The sequence below is a fragment of the Cajanus cajan genome, chromosome 2, assembly GCF_000230855.2.
Source record: "Cajanus cajan strain Asha chromosome 2, NIPB_CcT2T_4, whole genome shotgun sequence".
NCBI classification, from domain to species: Eukaryota; Viridiplantae; Streptophyta; class Magnoliopsida; order Fabales; family Fabaceae; genus Cajanus; species Cajanus cajan.
In genome coordinates this window covers 72,355,140-72,378,889 of record NC_138518.1, presented here as the reverse complement: position 1 = coordinate 72,378,889, position 23,750 = coordinate 72,355,140, and the positions used below count along the sequence as shown (strand labels likewise).

The 23,750-nt window shown below is 35.4% G+C and overlaps 2 protein-coding genes across 6 annotated transcripts; both read left to right on the top strand.

The window, feature by feature from the left end:
• The first annotated feature begins 886 nt into the window (after window positions 1–886).
• On the top strand, window positions 887–10,282 carry LOC109799593 (uncharacterized). 2 transcript variants are annotated; one of them, XM_029271450.2, is made up of 6 exons: window positions 887–1,006; window positions 1,093–1,224; window positions 1,325–1,467; window positions 1,991–2,080; window positions 2,310–2,468; window positions 9,959–10,282. In XM_029271450.2, the coding sequence occupies exons 1-6, from the start codon at window positions 949–951 to the stop codon at window positions 9,962–9,964; spliced, it is 588 nt and encodes a 195-aa protein (XP_029127283.1). In that variant the 5' UTR covers window positions 887–948; the 3' UTR covers window positions 9,965–10,282. The 2 variants fall into 2 exon arrangements, with proteins under 2 accessions (XP_029127283.1, XP_020215767.1); XM_020360178.2 differs by lacking the exon at window positions 9,959–10,282 and adding an exon at window positions 8,586–8,927.
• Window positions 10,283–12,079: 1,797 nt separating this feature from the next.
• LOC109799700 (Outer arm dynein light chain 1 protein) lies at window positions 12,080–21,968 on the top strand. 4 transcript variants are annotated; one of them, XM_020360310.3, is made up of 11 exons: window positions 12,081–12,857; window positions 12,928–13,185; window positions 14,563–14,805; window positions 15,094–15,240; window positions 15,447–16,813; window positions 19,098–19,171; window positions 19,843–19,924; window positions 20,000–20,125; window positions 20,289–20,395; window positions 20,795–20,952; window positions 21,450–21,968. In XM_020360310.3, exons 1-11 carry the CDS (start codon window positions 12,417–12,419, stop codon window positions 21,687–21,689), a joined length of 3,243 nt encoding a protein of 1,080 aa, XP_020215899.2. In that variant the 5' UTR covers window positions 12,081–12,416; the 3' UTR covers window positions 21,690–21,968. The 4 variants fall into 4 exon arrangements, 3 of the variants coding, with proteins under 3 accessions (XP_029127282.2, XP_020215899.2, XP_082925075.1); XR_014431775.1 differs by lacking the exon at window positions 21,450–21,968 and having other exon boundaries at window positions 12,080–12,857; window positions 20,263–20,395; window positions 20,795–20,837; XM_029271449.2 differs by lacking the exon at window positions 21,450–21,968 and having other exon boundaries at window positions 12,080–12,857; window positions 20,299–20,395; window positions 20,795–20,936.
• The last annotated feature ends 1,782 nt before the right edge of the window (window positions 21,969–23,750 follow it).

Here is a 23,750-nt window from a genome sequence, read left to right as displayed (position 1 = left end):
AATAATAATACAATCATAAAAAAATTGAATTAATATATGTAACATAATAAAAGAATTATACTCATCTTAATAATCTTGTTATGTTAAAATATAAATTTCTTGTTGGAAATTCGAAGTATCTTAATTGTAAAATTAAAATAAAATTTAATGTAAGTAATTTTAATTTTAGTCATTATAATTTATATAAAAATCTTTAATTTTTATCTATTGATGTTTAAAATAAACATTTTTTTCTCCTAATGATATGTTAATTGATATTTATTGGATCCATTTGTTTAAATTTAAAAAGAGGTCTTTTTAAATCGGTACTTTTAAAAAAAGCAATTTTTTAAGATGCATATAAGAGTTTTTTTATTAAAAAAAAGGAAAATTACTAATTAATTTTTTTTAGGCAATTGTATTAAAAATTTAAAAAAATCATTTTATTTTAAAAAAAAAAATTATAAGATAAAGGTTCAGACAAATGGATCTATTATTTACTTATGTGTTTGTCATAAGATAAAATGATTGTATGAGATGACATAATGACATGTATTGTGTTTGACAAGATAGAATTTGAGAGGAGGGGGTGGATTTGAAGGGAATGTTAAAAAAATGACTAACTCAATAAAGTGGAAAGAAGGTGAATTAAATAGAATAAACATATGACTCATATGAATAATGAATACCTTAAAAATTGAGGAGATTGTGACATAATTCAACTTAAGTAGGGATCATAAACTATGATATTGTGTCAATTTATAACATTTTATAAATTTTTAAAATAAATATAAGATATTAAAATAATATATATAAATTTAAAAATATATTATAAAAATAAAAAATTTATCCTAACTAAAAAATATACAAAATAAAAAAAATAAAATTATGTGGCATTGCATTAAAAAAATATCTTTTACTATAAGTAAGTTTACAAGCGGAGAGTGGGACCGAGCAACCTGATCTCGAATGAGTTCACGTTCTCCTCCACTCGTCCCTGCTTCTGCTTATTCTTCTCCTTCCACAGGTAATCCTTCTTCAAAATTTTTCTGCTTAAGCTTCTATCCTATGTTTTGAAAGCTTGCGACGCCCACTCACTTCTCTTTTCTTCAGGGATGGCATATGTAACGCATGGAAATGCAAATTGCAACTCCTTATTCCTAAAATTTCCAATTTCCCATACCGCTATTTCTGCTCTGCCCTTCTTGCAACCGCCAGTAAAATATTGTACACCTTTTAACAGAGGTCGGTTAATTACTGAACTGCTTGTATAATTTTTGTTCAATGGAGAGAGATACTTATTTTCTTATTTCTGTGTGTGGCTCCTTTCCTGCTAAATCTTCAGGAACACTCATTCCCCAATGCTTAAATGGAAAGAGGACTTTTACTTTATCAGACAAGAGATTTAATTGGAACTTTTCAAAGAAAGAGACTTTCTCTATCCCTAGAAGTAGTAATTCTTCCAATGAACCCTCTAATGAGACGGAGGTACGTTTGAGCCAATACTAATGTGATGATATTGTCAATTTTCATATTCAGTCAGTGGGATTTGACCGGAGATTGCTATCAGCTTAAATTTTAACCATGTCACCTGGTTGCCAAACCCCAAATGCACGTGTTTTGGACGGGGAATTTCTTATTTTATGATAATCTGCTTAATGCCATGGCCAATACCAACTTTGCACTTTAAAGACTATAACACCAATAGGAGAATGACTACTTTTCCTGAATGAAGATGACTACAGATTTCCTGGAATCACTTCCTTATTTTTTGATATATTATGCTTCTGTCTTCTGAAAACTATGACCAGTCAAATGGTAATTAATTAAGATTGAGTGTTTGGTTGTGGAAATAGGTTAAATAATGGAGAATAGAAGTACTTTTTTTTTATTGTTCTCGTCTGACTTATAGTTAACTCTGAAATCTTCATCTCGCTTTATCAGCCTTGCCATATCCGAGGCATATAACAAAATGAGACACCTGATGCTTATTCTTATTTGGATGTTACAGAAGACACCATTTGGATATACAAGGAAAGATGTCCTGTTAATTGGACTTGGAGTTACTTTACTTGGCATTGGCTTAAAAAGTGGATTGGAGGTACCTTCCCTTTTTGTAATCAACATCTTAGCACTTAGCTTGTTCCGATTCATAAGTGAGACAGTACATAGTCTGAAGATTATTAACAAATGAGTCAGGTGCCTTGTAAATAAAGAACGTAGTCAGAGTACCTTTTTAGAACTGTTTTTGTTTATGATGTGATGGAAACCATATAGGCACTTATGCGCTGGGATTAATTCATGTAACTGTTATTGGATATTTTTTGCAGTTTGCTGGAGTTGATTCACTTCAAGCAGGAAATGTGGTTCAGCTAGTGCTGGTTTTAGGCCTCACAGTTGGGTGGATCTCAACATATGTCTTTAGAGTTTCAAACAAGGAAATGACATATGCACAGCAACTACGTGACTATGAAAGCAAAGTGATGGAGGTACAATAATTTTAACAAGATTGCTTTTCACTTTAGAGGAGCCAAATTCATTAAAATATATTTTTTTGATTGACCACAAGAATTGGAAGTGCTTGTGTTGGGTATTGAATATGATATTTCTGGGTCAAATTTGTCCTTTTTCTATTTTTCCTTCATCTTCTTTGTAATAGGTTAAAGGCACACTATCGAGTGCTATGATATCGTACCTTTTTGTTTTAAAAAATATGAATGAAATAAAAAAGGATCAATAGTCCTTAAATTGTTGGAATGGGGTGGCTTAACAAAGTAAGTAATGACTATAGATTGGTGCTATCACATGAGCTGGGTATTAATCTAAATGGTGTGTCCTAGAATATTTACCGTGATATGAAGTGGCCAAACTTTAGACAATTTGGATGTAAACCAGAAGATATTACTCATCAATTATTCCACGCTTTATATGGAACATTTTATGAAGCATGTGTTAGGAAAAAATTACGCTGATCTTTCCCATATCTTCAGATTTGAGAATGGAGCAAAAATAATTGTGGACTAATAGCACACACAATATTGATAACGGAGTTCGGCCAATACTGCCTACGTCTCCGGGCTGCTGCAGATATTTTACTGAAAAGGGAAATATAAACAGTGTTTACAAAACACTCACAATCTCTCAAAATACTCACAACCACTCACAACCCACGACCCAACTACACCCAGAAAAATTAAGAGCTTCTCTCTCTCTCAATTTTCTTATGTGTTTATGCTTTCGTTGGATTCCTAAAATGAACGGAGTGGCTTGCTATTTATAAGGAACGATTGCAGTGTGAACGCTCCATCAAATTGTGAATTCGGTGGCCTCCAATTTGGAATTCGGTTTCCAAATTCAATTTGATTACTGTGCCTCCAATTTTGATTTCGGTGGCCTGCCAAAATTGATTTCAGTGGCAGCCACTATATTTGACTTTTCAACAATCTCCCACTTGAAGACTGATTTCAATCTGTCTTCACACTTTAATCAATGCAGCAGCCTTCCCTGGTCTGTTACTCTAGCAGGCCAACTGAAGTTGAGCACAACTTCAGTTTGTCAATGGTCACCACCTTTGTCAACATGTCTGCTGGGTTCCTGCTTCCTAAGATCTTCTTCAATGTTAACACCTCATCCTCTAGCAGAGATCTGATAAAGTGATAACGGATATCGATGTGTTTTGTCCTAGAATGAAATGCTGAATTCTTTGCCAGATGTATTGCACTCTGACTATCACTATGCAAAACACTCTTCTCTTGGATGAATCCCAGCTCTGTTAACAAACCCTGAAGCCATATCAATTCTTTACTGGCTTCTGTCACTGCTACGTACTCAGCTTCTGTAGTGGATAAAGCGACAATTTTCTGTACCTGCGACATCCAACTGACAGCTGTAGTACCAACAGTAAAAATGTAACCGGTGGTACTTCTTCGGTGATCGACTTCACCTCCATAGTCTGCATCTACATATCCTTGCACCTTTATTTTACCTTTACCAAAGTGCAAACACCTTTCTGTGGTGCCTCGTAGATACCTCAGAATCCATTTAACTGCTTCCCAATGAGCTTTTCCTGGATTCGACATAAACCTGCTAACAACTCCCACTGCATGGCCAATATCTGGCCTTGTACAGACCATTGCGTACATCAAACTTCCAATGGCTGAAGCATATGGAACTTTAGCCATAAAATATCTTTCTTCCTCCGTCTGAGGAGACTGATCCTTGGATAGGCGAAAATGACTAGCCAAAGGTGTACTAACTGGCTTGGCGTCGCCCATGTTAAATCTTTGCAAAACACGGTTGATGTACTCTGCTTGAGATAACTGCAAAATCCCTCTTTGCTTATCTCTCGTGATTTGCATTCCAAGAATCTTCTTTGCAGGACCTAAGTCCTTCATGTCAAATTCTCTTGACAATCGCTGCTTCAAGCTTCTTATCTCATCCATATCTAAACCAGCTACTAACATATCATCAACATAAAGTAGCAGAATGATATAACTGGACTTATATCTCTTGAAGTAGCAACAGTGGTCAGCATTGCACTTATGGAAGCCTTCTTTGTGCATGAAGCCATCAAACTTCTTGTACCACTGTCTTGGAGCTTGTTTCAGACCATACAAGCTTTTCTTCAACCTGCACACCATATTCTCTTTTCCTTTCTCTGAGAAGCCTTCTGGTTGGTGCATGTATATCTCCTCATCTAGATCTCCATGAAGAAATGCAGTCTTCACATCTAACTGCTCTAGGTAGAGCTCTTCACTAGCAACAATGCTCAACACTGTTCTGATTGTATTGAGCTTCACAACTGGAGAATAAATCTCTGTATAGTCAACTCCTTCCTTTTGCTGGAATCCTTTGACTACTAATCGAGCTTTGTATCTTTTGGAGCCATCATGCTCCTCTTTTACTCGATACACCCATTTGTTGTGAAGTGCTTTCTTATCTCTGGGTAACTCAACTAGTTCCCACGTCTGATTTGAGATCAAAGACTTCATTTCGTCCTTCATGGCATGCTCCCACTTGCTGGCATCTGTGGCCTGACATGCTTCATCATAATCTTCAGGCTCACCTCCATCAGTCAGCAACATATAGTTCATGTATCTCCTGTTAGGTACATGAGGCCGGGATGATCTCCTCACAGGAGCTGAAGTTGAAGACTCTGGTGTGTCAGATTGTTGTTCACAACTTTGCTCTGTTGATTCCTCTGGCTGAGGAGTTTCAACTATAGGACTTTCTGGGACATCATCCACCTCTGCATACACTGGCCTACTCTTTTCTGAGTTACTGGCATCAGTACTATGTCTGTCCTTGTACATCACTCTCTCATTGAAGATAACATCTCTGCTGCGGATCATCTTTCTGTTTTCATCATCCCATAGGCGATAGCCAAACTCATCTTCACCATAACCGATGAGAGTGCACTTCTTCGATTTGGGATCAAGCTTATTTCTGCCTTGATCACTGATGTGCACATATGCTACGCAACCGAAAACTTTAAGATGTGTGAGTTTTACCTCCTTTCCGCTCCATACCTCTTCTGGTATTCTATACTCCAATGGTACCGATGGACCTCGGTTGATCAAGTATGCTGCTGTGTTGACTGCTTCTGCCCAAAACTGTTTTGGTAAGCCTGACTGCATACGCAAGCTTCTGGCTCTCTCAGTCAACGTTCGGTTCATCCGCTCAGCTACACCATTGTGTTGCGGTGTACCAGGCACGGTTCTTTCCATTCTGATTCCGTGCTCATAGCAGAACTTCTTGAATCTGGTGTCTTCATATTCACCACCATTGTCGGTTCTGAGCTTTTTAATCTTCAATCCTGTCTCATTTTCAACCATGGCTTTCCATATCTTGAAAGCCTCAAATACATCTGACTTATGTTTTAGAAAGTATACCCATACTTTCCGAGAGTGATCATCAATAAAAGTCACGAAGTATTGCTTCCCACTAATAGATGAGACAGTCGTTGGACCCCACACATCGGAGTGAACAAGCTCGAGTTTCTCCTTCTTTGGGGTTCTTCCACTTGTCTGAAAGCTGACTCTTTTCTGCTTTCCAAGTATACAGTCTTCACACATGTCAATTTCCACTGACTGAAGACCTGGTAATTTTCCTTTAGAGTGCATGATCTTCATCCCTTTCTCACTCATATGGCCAAGTCTTTGGTGCCATAGATTGGGATTGTCATTTGCTGCAACTGCAATTAAATGACACGCTCCTGCTGTTTTGTAAAGAGTACCACTCTTTTTACCACGAGCAATCGTCATTGCACCCTTGGAAATCTTCCAATCATCACCATGGAAGGTCGTTGTGTAGCCTTCACTGGCCAACTGGCCTACTGAGATTAAATTCTTCGTCAGGTCGGGAATATGTCTGACATTCTTTAATTCCCATTCAGACCCTTTCAGCTTAATCTTCACTACACCTTTACCAACAATCTCACAAGATTGTTCATTACCAAGGTAGACTTTACCAAGGTTTCCGGGAACATAATTCTCGAAGAATTCTCTCTGCGAAGTAGCGTGGAAAGATGCTCCAGAGTCTAACACCCAAGACTCCTCCTTGCTCTCCAAAGAGCATATTAATGCATCATCTCTTCCTGAGGTAGAAGCAATATTTGCCTCTGCTTTCGCCTCCTGATTCTTCGGTGCATTTTTGCACTGATTTTTGTAGTGCCCGGTCTGCCCACAGTTCCAACACTTGATAGTTTTTGAGTTGTTAGAACTACGATGATTTCTGGATTTGGACCTATTATCTCTTGATTTTCCACGTCCATTTCCTCTAGTTGGAGCCCTCCCTCTTGACTCTGTATGTAATACTGAAGAGGTTGAGGATTCACCCGACTCTCTCCGTCGGATCTCTTCACTGAGAACCAGATCACGAACATCATCTGATTTCAACTTATTGCTTCCCGATGAGCTACTCACAGCTGTGACAGTAGCATTCCAACTTTCTGGTAGAGAAGACAAAAGTATCAATGCTCGTACTTCATCGTCAAATTCAATTCCAACTGAACTCAACTGGGTTGTGACTGTACTGAGTTCATTTAAGTGTTGCGCTACTGATGCGCCTTCCGCCATCCGCAAGTTAAACAACCGCCTCATCAAGTGAACTTTGTTTGAGGCTGACGGCTTTTCATACATACTGGAAAGAGCCGTCATAAGACCCACCGTGGTCTTTTCCTTTGCAATATTGAAAGCAACATTACGAGATAATGTCAAGCGGATAACTCCAAGGGCTTGTCTATCAAGAAGGAACCATTCATCATCCTTCATGCCCTCTGGTTTCTTTCCTTCGAGAGGTTGATGTAGCTTTTTCTGGTACAGATAATCTTCGATCTGCATCTTCCAAAAGCTAAAGTCCGCACCATCGAACTTTTCAATTTTCACCTTTCCTTCATCTGCCGCCATTGCTCCCACTCAAATCTGACTTCTCGGATCGCTTCTGCCAACAAATTGGTAACGCTGACCAATTTACACTATTCACTATTCACGTGAATAGTACTATTCACAAAATACTATTCACATGAACAGTATTCTCTCCAGCAATTTCGATGAGCTATTCACTATTCACGTGAATAGTACTATTCACGAAAAATACTATTCACATGAATAGTACTCTTGCCAAAGTTTAACAGAAACAACCAGCTTTGATACCAGTTGTTAGGAAAAAATTACGCTGATCTTTCCCATATCTTCAGATTTGAGAATGGAGCAAAAATAATTGTGGACTAATAGCACACACAATATTGATAACGGAGTTCGGCCAATACTGCCTACGTCTCCGGGCTGCTGCAGATATTTTACTGAAAAGGGAAATATAAACAGTGTTTACAAAACACTCACAATCTCTCAAAATACTCACAACCACTCACAACCCACGACCCAACTACACCCAGAAAAATTAAGAGCTTCTCTCTCTCTCAATTTTCTTATGTGTTTATGCTTTCGTTGGATTCCTAAAATGAACGGAGTGGCTTGCTATTTATAAGGAACGATTGCAGTGTGAACGCTCCATCAAATTGTGAATTCGGTGGCCTCCAATTTGGAATTCGGTTTCCAAATTCAATTTGATTACTGTGCCTCCAATTTTGATTTCGGTGGCCTGCCAAAATTGATTTCAGTGGCAGCCACTATATTTGACTTTTCAACAGCATGTTACTTTTTATAGTTACTTATTGTCAAACAGCCGCCCTGTATTTGCACTGGTTTTGATATCTTTTCGTTGTTGGGGAAACTGATCTTTATATTGTCTAGAACTAAAATATGAGTTGGATGGATTGCCAACTTTATTCAAAACGTTTCATATTTTTCTTTCACATGTCAAGTGAAAAAGTTGATTGCTTAATAGGAGCGGCTGTAGTTTAAAATCCTCAAATTGGGAGCAGCTCTATGATAAAATATTACTTTTACTTTCCTCTTCTGTAGTGAGCTTGAGAGACTAGGAGTCTGAAACATATTCAGATATCCCAAAAATGATGAATAGTAAAAAAAAATTCTTTCTAAACATACATGGCTGAAACTTGAAAATTGAGTCTACAGAAGATTGTGTTCACATTGTTTCTGTATAGAACATGCCATTGAATAATGTTGCCTGTATTGAATCTGCAGAAGCGGTTAGAGTCCCTAACAGAAGCAGAGCTACAAGCACTGCTTGAAGAGGTTGAGGAAGAGAAGAGTCGCTAGCCAGTGGTGCGTAGGTGAATTGAAGTAGCTTGTTTGTATATATACAAAGAAGTTTTGCCTAAGTAATTGAAACAGAAAATTTAATGTATATGGAACTAGTTCAGAAAGGTTTCAGCTATGCTTGCTTGCTTCAGTTTACTCATGAGACAAGATGACGAGACTTCAAAGTCCTTAGTGTACTGTCACAAAAAATTCCAGATGGAAGCAACTCTGTAAGATAGGATGATAATGCTTTTAAATTCATATAATATTATGTCTTTTCTTGGAGCCGTTCACCACTTTACCTCATTCTATGAAGGATCATGTTGAAGGTAATGTTGGAACTTGGCATAGAACCATTTTCCTAATAAACTGAATTTTTAAAAAGCTTAACTTCTTGGTCCTAAGTTCCTCCTAGAGAAAAACGAATTGCATGTCCTTTAGGTATGCAATTACCCACAACTCATTGGGACCACTTAATTGGTAATTTGTGAATCAATATGTGATCTGCTCTGCCCTCTAGTAGAAGCATTTGAATGCTCTAAATTTGAATGTTGCCCCTTTTCTTTTGTTTGTGTATTTCTTCCCCATTTTGAAGGAAGGAGACCAGTGTATAGAATAGAAGTCATAGCTCATAAGTGGGAAAATTGTCTTTCTGATACTAAATTAGGAATAGATCGAGCCTACCGATAATCATCTTACCCAGTGACATTTTGTTTTGTGCCAGCTATCGGGAAAAACTCAAGTCTCACATCGACTAGAGATTACGCAATTAAATAGTATATAAGTGAAAAACAACCCTTATCTTACAAACCGATTTTGTAAGGTTGAATTAGGCTTAATCTACTATTCTAAGATAGTATCAGAGCCATTTAAATTCACTTTAAATGGGCCACCCACCATTGATGCATGCCTCATAGGCATGAGGGGGTGTATTGATGCATGCCTCATAGCCTACATCGATTATAGTATATAGGTGAAAAATAACCCTTACCTTACAAGCTAGTTTTGTAGGGTTGAGTTAGTCTTAATCCACTATTTTAAGACCAAGAAAGGGCACGTGGGAAGTGCTAGAGGTGACAATTCTAATTTATGTGTGTTGGGGTAAAGCTATCATTTCATGTTTCTTAATAATTATGCTATGAGATAATGACTGCTCGCCATCCACAAATTGATATATCAAAATGCGTTGGCCAATTTATTTTATATATATATATACACCAGAAGTTCAGAACCGGTCACGTGTTTGTACCGCCTCTGTTTCATACAATTCTTCCCTTACCCTTTCTGGCATATGACAGAGAACCATTCACGTGCAGGTTTGAGGGGGATCTTTGAGTCTTGACCCTTAAACCAACAAAAAGCTAAAGCTAAGAGGGAATGCGGAACAAATTCGGTATTAAAATCCAAATCAAGTCGAAGGCGACAATACCATGCCATGCGGTGTTGAAATCCATATAAAGTTAACATCAAGTCATTTTCTTTTAAAAAAATTTTCTCCTTAAATTTCCGAATGTTACTAAAGCTGAGGAAGCATCATCTTTTTTATTTGAGCTCAAATTTTGTCCCACGGTGAACTTAAGAAAGCTCATTAAGACATTTCTTATATCCTTCAGGGATGAATGAACTAGTTATTTTTACAAGTCATAAATGGAAAATAACTAATACTAATACATTAAGACCGATTAAAATTCCATATAAACACAGCATTGACTTATTTAATTAATAATGTGCAAAAGAAATACTAATATAACACTTAGCACAATAATTTAGATGGAGACGTAGAATTAGAACGAGGTACTATTAGGTATAATAGATAAAATTAAAAATACTTAACACAAGTAAACAATAACATAGGAAAAATAAACTCTTACTTAAATATTTTTAATTATGAAAATCTCATCTATAACGAGTTATATCACGAGATAGCAATAGATAGGGAATACTTTTTTTTTTTCCTTTTAGCTTTTCAAACTTTAATGTTTAATATATTTCTTGTTATATCATAAAAGTTATATATATATATATATCATATAATATAATATGATCCTTTTCTTTCATGCACATAGTCAAGTATTTTTTTTAAAACTTTTTTCTTTTAAAAACATTTTTTTAAATAAACAGTTTCGTATTTTTTTTTAAGAAGAAACTCCTATCTCCATCTTAAAAAATTATTTTTCTTAAAAATATTAATTTAAAAATATTTATTTTTAAGTTCAAACAAATATACCTTTAATATTATGTAAATGGTGAAAATCAATTAATTTCAAGAAATTACTCTTACGAGACTGAGATACTTTTTGTCTCGCTATAAAAAATTAAATTAAAAAATATGCAATTAACTTTAAAATAATGAAGTAATTAAATAAATTAGTTAAAACATTTTAAAAAATAATTAAACTAATTAGTTAGACATAAAAGGATAAAAAATGTAACCACCAAAATAATATATCCTTTTATTAATATTAGCAAAAAGGAACATTGCATGTCTCTGTTATTAAAAGAAAATAGTAATTATCTAAAAAAATGTGTCTTTTTGTTTTATTTTAAAAAAAGAAAGAAATAATAAAATGAAATAATTATTTAAATTATGTGAGTGATTTATAATTTATGAAAAATAATTTAAAGATAAAATTAAAACTAAAATATATAGAGAAAAAAGTTTTACCACTTTTATAGTAGTAATAGATGATAGATTCTAGATTCGGCTGCTCTCGATGAGAATCAATTAATTTGAAGAGATTACTGTTAATTCCGCTGTTCATTTACCATAATCATACGATGTCTATGGATAAGATCTTCTATCATCTACTATCTATATAGTTAATACAACAATTGTTGGCATATCACATCCAAAAAAATTCATAGTTGGCATATATTGAAGGACCTTGAGGTTAGGTAATGCTAAAAGAAGAGGTTATAAATCAATGAGATGCGACGTAGATAAAAGGGAGCAAGAATATATGTATGTGCAAAATTCATATAAAAACAATTTGTCACATAAGATGTGAATACAATGGCACACTAAACTTAATTATTTCATATTTCATAATTTAGCAGTAATTTTTAACGTTTAAATCCACGTGGATACGTAAGATTTTCCATAATTCGTGTGGTCAAATGGCATTCTTGTTGTATATAGTAATTGTTGAAAGACAATATATAAACCAAAAATAAAATAATTGGTCTGGTGGTGGAAGTGTTATCCGGCGCATGAAGCAGGATAATTACTTTATACTTGATTGAAGGCAAGAGAATATTTTATATGAGCATTGGGTTCCCTCTGTAGTCTCTACGCGTGTCCGTCATGGAGAGTTTAAACAGGTGAAAAACTGACAGATCAGAGAAGTGAACAGAAACAAAGCATCTAGATAAGCGCCACGTGTCAGTTTCATCACACCTCTTCCCGTTAATATTAATATGAAAACTTGTCCATATTCAAACACCAAACTCAATCATTTCAAGTAATTATTCTTCAACATCCTTCCTCTATCTCTAATTATAAATTACAAAAACATAAAAAACGGTTCATCCGTACCCATGGCCGTTTTTCTTCCGCTCATCCCTCTCGATCCCAAACCACCATTCTTCCTTAATCTCCTCTGAATTTCAATATCTGTCTCCATATTCTCTCTCTCCCTCTCGTTGGTGTCCTGCGTCTATCTCTGTTTAGTCTTTACGCGCTTGTTTCCATGGAGTCGGCCAAGATTGCTGGCTTCGCTGCAAAAACCCTAATCCCCGCGTGAAACGTGTGCGCGGAAACCTCATCGGCGGAGAATGGCGATTGTGACCGGAGATCGGTACCTCGAGAAGTTGGTGCACTTCGTGGAGGACCAGGCGGGACCTCTGATCGAAGGAGCCTTGGTGTTGAAGCTGAATCCAGCGGGTCTTCACTACGTGCAATCGCGGCTGGAGGCGCTGCACGAGTTGGAAAGCCTCCTTTCCGGCGCTCCGGTGGACTACCTCCGAGCGTACGTGTCGGACCTCGGCGACCACCGCGCCCTGGAGCAGCTCCGCCGGATCCTGCGCCTCCTCACCTCGCTGAAGGTCGTTTCGGTGCTGCCTCATCCAATCAGGGATCCAACGCCCTTGTCGTTTCTTCCGTTCGGGTGCTTGAAGGTTCTCGAACTCAGAGGTTGCGACTTGTCAACTTCCGCCGCCAAAGGCTTGCTCGAGCTCCGCCACACACTCGAGAAGATCGTTTGTCACAACTCTACCGTGAGTCGTATTCGTTTTCTATTTGCTTTCTTTCTTCGCAATTTTGCTGAGTGTTGAGTTTTGTTATTAGGATGCTCTGCGGCACGTGTTTGCTAGCAGGATAACGGAGGTGAAGAAGTCTCCGCAGTGGAACCGCTTGTCTTTTGTGTCGTGTGCGTGTAATGGCTTGGTTCTCATGGACGAGTCTCTGCAGCTTCTTCCTGCGGTTGAAACACTTGACCTCAGCAGGAACAAGTTTGCAAAGGTGGATAATCTGCATAAGTGTACCAAATTGAGGCATTTGGACCTTGGTTTCAATAACTTGAGAGCATTTGCACCCTTCAGCCAGGTATATGGTTAGAATAATCATCATTTCGTTATCTGGTCTTGATGATTGCATCCTGAGTTGTGTACTGGACCTAGTATGTCTGGGATTACTATCTTTTGCATCTTATATTACATGTTGGAAAACTAGAGTTTTCAATTTAGTTGAATGTATCATTGTCATTGGAAAACTGGAGTTTCTCAAATAAGGCTACCAGAAGTTAAATTTAGCCGCCCGATTTATTGATTCTACACCAAGGCCTTCAAACGTTATAGGGGCCTTTCATAAAATTGTTGAGAATAAAGCCAACATAAGTAAAATTCTATTCATGTTATTCTAGTAACTTGAATTAGGCTCTCAACATTTAACACAGTAAAGCAGTTTGAGATTTTTGAGATTGGGAACTCAAATAGAAGAAAAACTATTCTTCCCTTTTTCTCGGTTTAAGATTTTTCCTCTGGCCAGCTTGATTGAGAATATCAGTCTCCTTGGATATGGTTTTCTGTGAGGTCTCAAGGATCAATTAGAGCACCAGTGATTTTCAAGTTATGGGACTCCGAATGTATTTGATTTGATTTGAATTTCTAAATTCAATGAGCTCATGTAATTACTCTGAGATTGAAAATGCAGTATTAAGCTCCTGCTGATCCTGTGATGAACAATCCAGTGATATTTTAGATGGAAACTAAAATGGTGTGGGATCAGCCAAGCTATGACCATTGCTTGGATGGACTTATCATTCTTTGATTATTAGTTTATTACTATTCTACTATTTTTGTGGTTGCCTTTGGATAGAACAACAATGATTCTAGTGGGCTTTGATGCATATATGTTTTGAGTATTTGAGGGTTAGTATGAACGTTCCTAGCACAATCATGTCCCTGATTGTAAATTTTTATTGATTGATGGAGTCATTTCAAGGGTGGAATTCAAATCTTGCAGAATTGGTTCAATACAAGTTGTAAATATAGGTATGGCATAAGTTTCTAAGTGCACATTATTGTGGGAAAAACAAGGAGTAGATGCTTACATGCCATGCACTCACCAAGGTTGATCCATAGAAATAGTTATGTTCCCAACTTCCCATAATTAACTGCCGTGCTATATGATTTTGTGCATGTTCCTTTTTGTGGTCTCCTACATTCTTTTACAATGAAAATCTAAATTTCACCAACTACATGTTAAGGGTAACTAGGTCCTCTTAATTTGCTTACTGTGCTGACTTCTGCAATTCATGGAATATGGATTGATATTTTAAGATTGAAAGTTGAATGACGGGATCCTCAAATGCAATGAGAGCAAATTATTGTAGTGAAGTTATCAATCTCTTTTGTTTTAGTTGTATGTCTTTCATTTAGGGTTTAGCTATGGACCCATATACAATTTTGTTGGACCATGCAGGTTTCCTGTCATATTGTTAAACTAGTTTTGAGGAACAATGCTCTAACTACTTTGCGTGGAATTGAGAATTTGAAGTCGCTTGAAGGAGTTGATATTTCCTACAATATTATTTCCAATTTTTCAGAGCTAGAGTTCCTTGCGGGGCTTCCATATCTTCAAAGCTTGTGGTTGGAAGGAAATCCTTTGTGTTGTGCTCGATGGTATAGAGCACAAGTATTCAGCTTCTTTGCCTATCCAGAAAGGGTAATTTATATTATTTACTTTTACACCCTCCCTGCTCCAACAATATGTCTCCATGTCTATTTGTTTGTCACTTTGTGCAGTATGCTTTCATTTGAGGGTGTATTTTGCCATGTGTACTTGTCATTGTTGTTTGAGATTTTACTGTAACTTAATGTCATTTTCAGATATCATTTAATTTCTGAAGTTTGTGTTTTCTGTGTAATATTATCTTCACATTTTTTGTTTTTGCTCTTTTTTTTTTTTTAACTTTTCTTTCTAAACTTACATCTGGTCTTCTGTGTTGATCAGTTAAAGTTAGATGAGAAAGAAATAAACTCTAGTGATTTTTGGAAGAGGCAAATAATCGTTGCCAGTATGCATAAGCGACCTGCCAGTTTTGGGATTTATGTGCCTGCAAAGGATGAGGCTGTTGTTGAAGGTGGCAATATCAGAAGGGTACGAACCTAGTGAAATTGGAAATGTAGATTAAATTATTGATTTTGCACTTTGAGTTTGATGCTAATTATTCTCATTTCTGAAAATTGAATTTGAGAAGCCAATTTCATCTGTACATGTATCTATCACATTGTTTAATATTCTAATACTTTTCATTTTTATCTACATAGAGATTCACATAATGTTATTCTTGTCTTCTCAAACAGAGAAAGGTATCCCGTCTTGTCAGTATCAAAAATGAAGAAGAGATCACTAGCATATGTTCTGATGAGGACTCTGTCTCTTGTGCAAATGATATTCAAGATAGAGAGGATCCTGATTTATCTGACAATGAAGCTGAAATAGTAGATTTGATAAACAGAGTTGAACATATGAAGAAAGAGCGTTCTATTCACTGGTTGAGGGAATTTAAAGACTGGATGGATATTGCTTCTGACAAATCAGTAGAGACTGGGAAAGAAGGCAGCACTACACTGCATCGTCTGAAAGAGAATTACATCAGAAACAAGACAAATCAGCAGCCTGGTGACATCTCAAGATATGCTTCAGACTCTGTTCTAGCCTCAGGAGATGAAAGTAGCATGACTATTTTAGAATCTGATGGTTCTTTTGTAGATATGTCTGCTTTTTTCCATAGATTGCAGCACTTTGACTATAGGGGTTTACTTGGTAATGCTAGTGGGGCTGCACTTTTTGATTCAGGAGGAGTGGACATGGAGCGCCTTAAATCCTCACTTGAGGCAATTAATAGTTCTATCTCACAAACTATAAGTTTTCATCCTGACACCATTACCACGCAAGGAGCACAGAGAATGGCTGAGAATGTCAACATCTCACCATTGACCACCATTCATGATATATCTGGGTCTCAATCATCATCTGCATACCCCTCATCTCCTCCTCATTTTCAAGAAGATCTTCTTCATCGCCGACAACACCTGGTGGAAGAAATTTTGCAGCTGTCAGCAGATTCCTTTTCGGTTGCATCTTCTGATAGTAACACAAGCTGTAGTGAAGGTGATTGCAGTGAATTTGAGCCATCAGTGCCTAAAGTTGTTAATTTCCCGTGCAAAAATTATGTGAATGGCAGTGTTGATGGTCATTTATCTCAAAATCAGCTCAAGGGAAAGTTCTACAACCCAAAACAAAATGCATTTTCTACATCTAGTTCCACCTGTGATCAAACTTCTAAGCAGAATTCAATTGATTTTGCTGCTGGTGCTGACAATGCTGAGAGTGCTAGCCAAGACACTGGTTTGTTGGGGAAAAGAAAAATCAGAAAGAAAGCCAAGAAGAGAATCATTTCAATATTAGAAGAGAATTCAGATGGCGATGCATCTGATCATACACAAGAGCAGATAAGTGAAGGACAGGTTTCTGCAAATTTAAAACAAGAATTGGGCATAAATGATTTTACTGAATTTTCTGGGCATAATTACCCTACCCAAGAGAATGATGATCTGATTGTGACATATTTCAATACAAGTATTGCTGATTCTGAAGCCAGTGAGGTCTGTAGTCAATGTATGCGCTGTAGTTGTGTCCTTCAGAGGGAGACAAACTATAAAGAAAGGTAATTATCTATTGATTCAATTCACCAGCATTTATGTGAATTTACTGGGAGGAATCCAATAGATAATAGCTTCATCTTAAGCTGTTTTGTTTGCTTGGGTCTCTTTTGTTATATCTATAATATTTTCTGGATAACTAGTCAATTATTGTTCATAATCATTAATGTTTTGCCATCTTTTTCTGATAGGCAGCGTCTCTTTTGCAAAATGATATTAGGATATGCTCAGGTGGCCATTTCACTGGATTCTAAGAATATTTTCTTGCCTAATTACCAAATTTTTAACCTTGCACATAATTGCATATATTGTTCATGTGTGTTGATTTCTCTTCTAATCTTTCCAATACATCAAAATGTAGGTACTTTCCTATGGTTTGTTGTTGATTACATCAGACAGTCTCTAAGGAGCTGTTAAATAAAATATTGAGATTTGTCTAAGTGGTGTCCTTCCCTCAAGTGTTTAAGTAGAAACCTCCATTTTGTTATCTTCCTTGAAGCTTCTCTTTTGCATGAGGTTGAAGTGTTAAGTGTACTGGTTAAAAGTGTAAAATGATTTGTACTTTTTTTTATCAAAAAAAGGAGGGAAATGGATACAACTAATTTTGTCAAACTTGACGAGTTTACATAAACTCGTGGAGCTACTGTAGACTTGACTAAGTTCGTAAGAACTTACTTAATATAAAAGGTAATATTAAAAAAAGAATCTATAAATGACATAGACACATAAACATAATAATCATATCATTCATCATTTCAACTTCATAATACAACAAAGTAGCAAACCACATAGATCCAGACCCACTGATATCAGACATTATGCGAGTCACACAGAGACCAAGACTGCAGAAAATGGAGATTTATAGTTAAATAGTATAATTATTATAATAATTATAAACATATCAAAATAATAGGCAGACTGAATGGGCTGATCAAAAAGGAAGGAGCTTGAGCTGAATGGGTTGCAACGATAGAGGAAGGAGCTTTCCCCTTTCGCAAATGGCAAAGGGAGGCGTGAGAGAAGAGGCGGATCGAGTGAGAGACTAGACTTTAACACAGCTGAAGAGATGTGCAAGAGAAGGGAGAGACATGACTCTAACACAGCAGAACAGGGACTCTGTTTGCTAGAAAGCTGAGCCCTAGTTGAGTGAGAGAGGATGTTATAGAGCTGAGCCCTAATTGATTCAATCCAACCACAACTGAATGCTGTTTTGCTGTGACGTGGGTGCCAAGATGAACTCACAAAATTGGACTTAATTTTGGCCAATCCCACCAGAAATGATTCCAGCATTGAGTCAGCACGATTTAGAGAGATAAACTCATAAACTAAGACTTTATGAGTTACACTCAAGTTTGACAACCATGGATACAATGACAATGACAACCAAGTGTATTTTCAACATGCCGGGCCAACAACATGGATCAAACAACATCGTAATGTTCTGTCATACATTAAACAAGTTATTGACTTCTAAATCCCTCTTAATGATTTTTACCTAGTTCTTTTTGGTCTTTGCTTCTAGAGATCGGACTACTCTTCATTCGATCTACTATCTTTACTAGGGTTCCATTTATCTCCTCCACACATAAAAAGAAAGTGGATAGTTACCTAACATTTTATAAAATGGGTAGGAAAGCCCTTGAAAAGGCTTAAAAGCCAACCTTTAAGTATCTCAATACGTAATGTTTTGTTGTACCAAAAAAATGATGCTCTCAAATTCTATTTTAATTTGGAAGAAACAGTGGATAGTTATTTAAGATAACTCATGTTTTTATTGTGGTAATCTTGTGGAACCCGTTATGATTTAGAATGGAATCAAGTGAAATGGTTGTCAAAAATTAGTGATATGTTGAACTAAGTATATAACTAGTGATTTTTTAGTTGATTGTTGTTAAATATGTGTATTAGTCTTTTTCGTTACCAAACAGAACTCGCATAGATAAAAATGCTTGTAAATTTTAAGTTACATTTCATAATTGATGTCTTTTATATTTTAAAAGTGTGTCATGATAAAGACATGATATAGTTAATTTTGGTATTAAAAGGTTCTAATTCAATACTTCTTTCTTTCTGTTTCTCTTCTTATGTTCCCTCTACTACCCAAAAGTTCTAGATCCGTTATTGGTATTTACCATATAGATGATAGTAAACTTCCCAAAATGAACAATTTTTAGATATGATTATTTGAAGTACCCCTTTCCATATTGTTCTGTGCTGATTATGTTTGTACACTAATTTTTTTGCACATTCCTGAAAAGGCATATATAATTTATTTTTTTCCCTTTGTAGCGAAGTTGCAGTATTGTTGAGCAGTCATAAGAAGCTCTATTTGCTGCTGATCAACGTTGCTTCTGATGGGCCAGGTTAGGTCATAGCCTTTTGATTTTTGTTGGCACCAGGAACTTAATTGTTTGTTTCACTCTTATTACGTTCTCCTTTTGTCTGTGCCTATCATGTTAATTTTTGTAAAATTATGAATATCCTTATCTGCTCTGGGGGTTAACATTTGTATCCTCTTTCAAACTGCTATTTGTGTTTATTAAAATTAAGTTCCATAGCATTTATCCAGTGAACTCCAACTTCTGTGCTGTTTAAATGTGCATTGATAATTTGCCACAATACAATTTCTCTCCTTATTTGTATGTTTCTTTTATGTTTACACTAGGAACTTTTGTTAATTTTATCTCTAAAGATGTTTTTACTTTTAGCTTATGCAAACGCAAACAATTCTTTCAAGCTGATTTTTAAAATATTCACAAATCAATTCTATTACAATCCGTGCTTTCAATATTAATTATTTTGAAATCAATTCTACAAAAATATAAACGAAATGAGCCCATAAAAGGCTTGATTTTCAATTCATCTGAATGTGAATAATGGCATTTCATACTTCAGAAGTTGCTAATATTTTATACATGTTTTGCAACTTGAAAAATGAACACCCCTTTTAACCCTCCCTTCTTAGATCTATAAAGTTTTCTCGATTGATTGTTGCTTATATAGCTATTAAAACCCTCTTGAATATGCCATCCAGGAACACTTCTGAGTGTATTGAGTTGCCACAAGATTGAAGAAGTTTGTGAGGTACAAGTAGGAATGGCACTTCAGGTGTTAAGGTTAGTGAGAACTTGTATACTTACATCAACTAAAGAATCAGCAGCTTTCTAAATGTAATTCTTTTGGCTCATCAGGGTAAATTTTGAGAATGGGGAAACGTATCTTTTTGTAACAAGAAGCATTGAGAAATCAAGAGAATTACTATGTACCATACATGTGCTTGATTCTTGTGGTGGAAATGCTAGATGCTCAATAAGAAGGTGATTTACCTTTTTCTATACATTCTCACACACAACATGTCTTGATGCAATTATTGATATTAATAATTTCTCTATAGATATGATATACAAATATGTTTTATTTTTTTTCTTATTTTCGATTCTTACTGTTATAATAGATGCATTGTGGAAATTTAAATGGCAGTTTGGAGCAGGTCCAGGTTGAGTTGTTTGACAACCAAATATGTGGTGGTTCAAATGTGAGCATATATCAGTATGCAATGGTGCTTGTCTTTTGTGAAAATGGCAGCGGTATGTTTCTCTCTAGTCATTTTATACGGTACTTTTTCCTTTATATTCTATTCTAATGAGAATGACTGGTTAATTTTTATTTTCGTCACAAACCTTCTTTGAGATTAATTTACAGCTCTGATATCTGAAAGATGATATTAGATAAAAAAATCCCTCAAAACCAGGAGTGAAAAGCTTTATTGCCATTTCCTTAGATGGTTGGAAGTAGTAACAATGCGTTAAGTAGGATGATTGTGTAAATCCACTTTTGGTGGGAATTTTCTTCAATTTCACATTCACTTGAAGGTTTCAGAAACGATGTTTTATTTTTACCATTAATTCAAAAGGTCTTCAAACTCTTTGTTCTTTTATTAATATTAGTTTACAGACATTAAGTTGTCCATAATTTTAAACTTACAGAGGAATCATGGCTCTCAAGATCACTGTTTGTGATTGGAGGGTATGTGCTTTTGTGCATTGAAGATGTTAAGCAGCTGTACACATTTTCATCAGATTCATCTGCGTCGCCATACTTCAGAATTGATTCATGTTGCTCCATTGCTGACATTACTGAGACGGTAAGGATATTGTTGGGGCTAAGTGATGCAGAAAAAACCTGAAATTATAAACAAACAAAACCAGTGGATTTTGAAATCTTATAAGCAATGTATAATAATCCTAGAAGAGAAAAACTTGATCTGAGTATGTGGATAACAACAATCAGGCATCCTTTTTTCCTCAGTAATTATTTTTCAAAGGTAAAATCTATTTAGTCCCTATAAATATGATTAAATTTGATTTATTCCTCCAAAACAATTTTGTTGCCACCTTAGAAGGATGGTTGTCTTGTTGATGTGATATACATGCCGCGTTACATACCACTAATTAAATGATGGAAAAATTTAAAATTTATGAAGATCAAAAAAAAAAAGAAAAGGAGATTAAAACCATATTTTAGTGACCAAAAACATTAGTATAGAACATTGGCTGGTCTTCCTCCTCTTCTCCCGCCTCAACTATTGACTAAATATTTTTTTGCTTGGTTTATTGTTTAATTTAATGTTCTCATTTCCAGGTTATTGAGGTTGGTGGCAACTGCTATGTGACTTTAAGTCTGACATGTTCACCGGAAGAACTCCATTCATCTACCCAAATGAACCTTGAAACTGTCAATCATAAAAATACTGCTCCCGGCACTCTTAAATTGAAGCTTCAGTGGTTCTCCAAGGATTACCTTGTGAAGTTTGTGTCATTGTTGAAGGCAATCCATGAAAAAGAATCGGGGTCACCTTTGGTAGTAAGATGTATATCGTAAATCATTTTTGCATTGTGTCAGTTCATATTAATTTCATTCATTTGTTTAGGTTTTCAAATCTTTTTATTTTCAATTAGTTTCCTTGCTTGGTGTGTTGAGTTTGTGATAGTTTCCTTCTTTTTATTCTTTGATTTATATCCATGTAGTGGTTGTTCTTTTTCTATGTATAGAATTGTACAGTATCACTACACGTTATTAGCCTTTGTCTTGCTCCTTCCCTCCCTCCTCTGCCCTCTTCCCAGACGGAATAAAAAAAAATGAGAAAAATTTCAATTTAAATGTTGTCGTTGTTTCTTTTCTCAGGATGCCAGCCCAGCCATGAAATTTAGAATTTATCTGATAGGATGAAATTTGTATATTTGAATAGTGTGACTATAAAGTGAAATCTCTCCCCATTTTCCAACTCGTGATTTTTGTATCTTGGAATCTTGCGTGCAACTTTTGTTCTGTTTATCAATTGAAAGAAGTACTTTCAAAATCTCACCTTTTTTTGTAAGTTGAGTTAACGTATGAGCCGGAGATATTGGAAGGAAATGGTCATTGCATATTATGGAAAGGGGGCTTCTTTTCACACTCCTATTTTTTATATTTCCAAAATACGCCTTCCCCTCACCACATGCGCCCCTCATTTTTCTCTTTTCTTCTGTCCAAAGCTAGAGCCATTCTAGACTTCCGTTTTTTTCCTCCGCTTTTTGTAGATCTTGCGGATATTAGTTTCTTTAATGCAGTTATTTTTTATGCATGACATAAATTTAATTTTTGTAATGTAAAAAGTATTTTTAACAAAAAATGTGCTGGATATCGAAGGGAAAAAAGAAAAAAAAACCGGTAAGAACATAAGCCCCTTTATTGAAGGTTAGTTAAACTTGTTGCATTCTGTGATGCCAAAATCAGCCCTTTCCTTCCACTGCTGTTCCAATGCTCCTGATGCCTTAAATGAGCAAGAGGCTCCACAAATTAGGAAATACGAGAGAATAGAATTGGATTATCTTTATCTTTGTTGGTGGTCTATAATGGAGAAAAAGGACGATGATGTGAATAGGTAAGTTAACAAGTTTAATGGCTCTGTAAAGTGTTGAAACTTTTATTTCTCAATTAGTTAGAAATTGTCTTAGAACGATTTTTAAAGTGATTATTGTAAAAAAGTTTGTGATTAGATGATATTGAAAAATTAATTTATATTGTTCTGTTGGTGCGTATACTATTTTTAACAGTTCATTTGTACAAATTACATTATGATGTGGAATCCATGAGGGTTTGCTTTAAAATATATACGTGCATCCTTCGAGATTGTAGATAACGATCCAAAACTAGGGGTGGGCATAAAAAACCAAATCCATGTCCAACTAAATGACTATATTTGAATTCCATTTTTTTTAATCGGATAAATAATCCAATTCATGCCTATTCATATATAATTGAATGGGTTAGATTTAAAATTCATATTCATTTAATTGGATAAAATCGATTCGGAATTTTTTTGAATCCGGTTTAAATTCAGTTTAAACCAGTTTATAATTTAAAAGCAATATTATTTTCTTTTACTTCAAATAATATTTTGTTTTGTCTTACTTTTGAGGATGCTGATTGGGGATGACAATGTGACATATGGGTTTCAATTTTTTTTGTCTCTACTCATTTTTTCCTCATATGACAATATCTAATGGATATTGAATTTGTGTATGGATATTTTGTCTTTCATTTTTGTTCTTGTTGAGTATGAGGTGGATTTGAGTACTTTTTTTTTTGCAATATATATATATATATATATATATATATATATATATATATATATATATTGCAAAAATTGTATTAATTAAGTTTTATTTAACATAAATTTAAAATAAAGTAGGAATTACATAAATTTTAGGTTAATTTTTTTAAAAAATAAATTAAATTTCTAGATTTAAAATAGGGACAAGTATGAGACGAGTAAGTATATATTTATTTTCATCCTGTACCAATTTTAATAAATAGAGTATTGCTTATATCTATACTTGTATACAGTTAAACTAAATATTTTTTTTTGTCAAAATTGGAACAGATTCAAGCATTATTCAT

Excerpts from the sequence above, each read along its gene's own strand:
- LOC109799593 (XM_020360178.2), top strand. The coding sequence starts at position 949 with ATGAGTTCACGTTCTCCTCCACTCGTCCCTGCTTCTGCTTATTCTTCT. Across the intron at positions 1,468-1,990 it reads AACCCTCTAATGAGACGGAG|AAGACACCATTTGGATATAC; the intron begins GTACGTTTGAGC and ends TGGATGTTACAG. Across the intron at positions 2,081-2,309 it reads GCTTAAAAAGTGGATTGGAG|TTTGCTGGAGTTGATTCACT; the intron begins GTACCTTCCCTT and ends TATTTTTTGCAG.
- LOC109799700 (XM_020360310.3), top strand. The coding sequence starts at position 12,417 with ATGGCGATTGTGACCGGAGATCGGTACCTCGAGAAGTTGGTGCACTTC. Across the intron at positions 13,186-14,562 it reads CATTTGCACCCTTCAGCCAG|GTTTCCTGTCATATTGTTAA; the intron begins GTATATGGTTAG and ends TGGACCATGCAG. Across the intron at positions 15,241-15,446 it reads AAGGTGGCAATATCAGAAGG|AGAAAGGTATCCCGTCTTGT; the intron begins GTACGAACCTAG and ends CTTCTCAAACAG.